The following is a 2,322-nucleotide window of genomic DNA, read 5'->3' on the forward strand; positions in this document are numbered from 1 at the left end:
AAGCACACTGAGCAATCAGTCTGTTCTCTTTCTTTACACCTGACACACAAACACACCATCAAATCAAGTCATGTCTTTGCAGGGGATTGAGAATGTACAACTTACAATTGTAGTGTCAATAACCTGTTTTTTCTAGTTCCACCACATCCGCTTCATATTCCTGGGTGCCCATCTCTCGCAGGCTGCGACTCACCGTTGACGGCATAAACTCATGAATCATCGACATCATTGATTTCAAGTGGTCGCCAAATGGATCCTGTTGCACACAAACAAATATAAACACACACTTATTGGTCATGAATATTTAAGCAGTTGTATAGAATCACACAATCTGAAAGCACACAGAGGAAAGTACCAGAGCTCTTCTTTCAACAATGTCATAATGCTTTTTGGGTCTGGGGACGACTTTCTGCAGCACTGGTGTAAAATTCTTGGTGGACACAATTACTGAGTCCAGATTGGCACAGATCTGAGAATGAGAGAGAAAAAGATTCTTTCATTAGTTCACAGCACAAAAAAAAATTGTTTTCAATTGACCTGTATTAATGTCCATTATGGTCATATATCTGATATTAAATCTTTGGTGTGAGTGTGGGCAAACATGACTTGAATAGAATTTTAGTTTTTGCATGATTTTTTTATCAGCTTTATTAACTAGTCCTAATGTGTACATTTAAACACACCTGCAGTACATGTTCAACAGCTTTATCCAGTTTCCTATTTCCTCCTGTACCAGGTGATGCGGTGAGGCCCAAAATCTGAGGCAGATTCCCTTCTTTTCTCAATTTCTTTTCAACATAGCGGCCCATAATCTTATTATAGACACTCTCCTTTTGTGTATGGTGACATTCGTCTATTACCAGCAGGGTAAAGTCTGAATAGAGACGAATGAAGGGTATTGTTAAAATTGCATATTAGTACGTCATCATGTTTTCGACTCAAAAATTGTACAAAATTAATTAAATGAAGTAGTCAGTGAATGGAAATGCTTAACCTTCAAATGATTGTCTACCTTAGAAGATCATAATAAATATTGAGTCGTTTTAATTTTAAGCCTTTTCTGTAAGGTTTTCAACCTCAAAAATGTTTCAAATTATGGTTTGTGTGGTTTTGTAATTTTACAGCAATTAACATAAATATTTTGTATATTTAATTTTGATGTTAATGTATAACAAACAAATAAATAAATAAACTATCCCAGAATGGGTTGCAGATTTAGCCTAAATTAAGCTGTCGCTTAGAAGGTGCTACTTGGTTTGTAGTTACTGATAAACGTATATTTTTGGGTTAATAATTAAAAATAGTGAATAATTGTTTAAATAAGTTAATCAAAAGGTTTTTACATATTGGTTTGTATACCAATTCAACAGATTATTATGGTTCGTTGTATGGTTTTAATTGTTAAATACAACCAAGAAGGATGCAATAGCAATATATGTGCAATAGCAAAGGATAGCAAATCCTCACAACAATAAAGCATGGGACTTGTTCCTCTAATACTGGCAAAAAGCCAACCAAAATGTACCGTATTCATGGAAAAAGTCAAGTTTACATTTATGCACTGTGTGTAAAACGGTTGTAAGGCATTATATATCATGGTGTGTCATGCAGAATCATCTGTTACCAGTCAGCTCCACGTGTTTTTCCTCCTCCGTGCTAATCAGGGCATTCTCCAAAATCTGAGCCGTGCAGATGACCAGGTCTGAGGCCTTGACTAGATGCCCAAACAAGTCTTTCTCATTACTGTCCCCACTGATGGCTGTTATCTTGTATCTACTCTCAAGATAAGGCTTGAATTCTTTTGCGAAGTGCTGGTCAACTAGATGCACCTGAGAACAATGGATATGAAAACTCTACGTGTAAATCTAAAGACAATGAGAGTAATAATGCACAGAGCCAAAGTGATAAAGCACAAAACTGGCTTTACCTTGTTGACGAGCACAGCCACTTTGGCATTGGCTGTGGTCTCCAGGTGATTATGAGTGACATAAACCGCAGCACGGGTTTTTCCTCCACCGGTGGGCAGCCAGATGATGCTGTTCTCCCCTCTGAGCGCTGCCTGCACCACCTCTTCCTGGTACGGTCTAAGGTTGAAGTCCATCTACAATCAAACAGTCAGCAAAACATGGTACAATAATGACAGTTATTTACGTTGTCAGAAATTATCAGCTTCGTCACCACACATACTAAAATGGTTTGACTGAAATGACTGACACATTTCCTGAAGCTTCGGGCACAATAATGCATCTGATTAGTCATTTTCTGATGGAAAAAAAGGTAATCATACAGGTGCATCTCAATAAATTAGAATGTCGTGGAAAA

General features: G+C 37.3%; 1 protein-coding gene across 1 annotated transcript; it reads right to left on the bottom strand.

Annotated features, from left to right (window-relative positions):
* Window positions 1–6: 6 nt before the first annotated feature.
* On the bottom strand, window positions 7–2,101 carry LOC107576566 (probable ATP-dependent RNA helicase DHX58; the record flags this gene model as incomplete). The annotated part of the gene is made up of 6 exons (XM_016262726.1): window positions 1,928–2,101; window positions 1,625–1,829; window positions 684–874; window positions 356–469; window positions 124–256; window positions 7–39 (listed from the first exon to the last, which is right to left on the bottom strand). Coding segments are annotated over exons 1-6 (850 nt in total), but the record flags the coding sequence as incomplete, so codon positions are not given.
* Window positions 2,102–2,322: the final 221 nt, after the last annotated feature.

The sequence above is a fragment of the Sinocyclocheilus grahami genome, unplaced genomic scaffold (assembly GCF_001515645.1).
Source record: "Sinocyclocheilus grahami isolate Dianchi unplaced genomic scaffold, SAMN03320097.WGS_v1.1 scaffold3935.1, whole genome shotgun sequence".
Classification (NCBI taxonomy): Eukaryota; Metazoa; Chordata; class Actinopteri; order Cypriniformes; family Cyprinidae; genus Sinocyclocheilus; species Sinocyclocheilus grahami.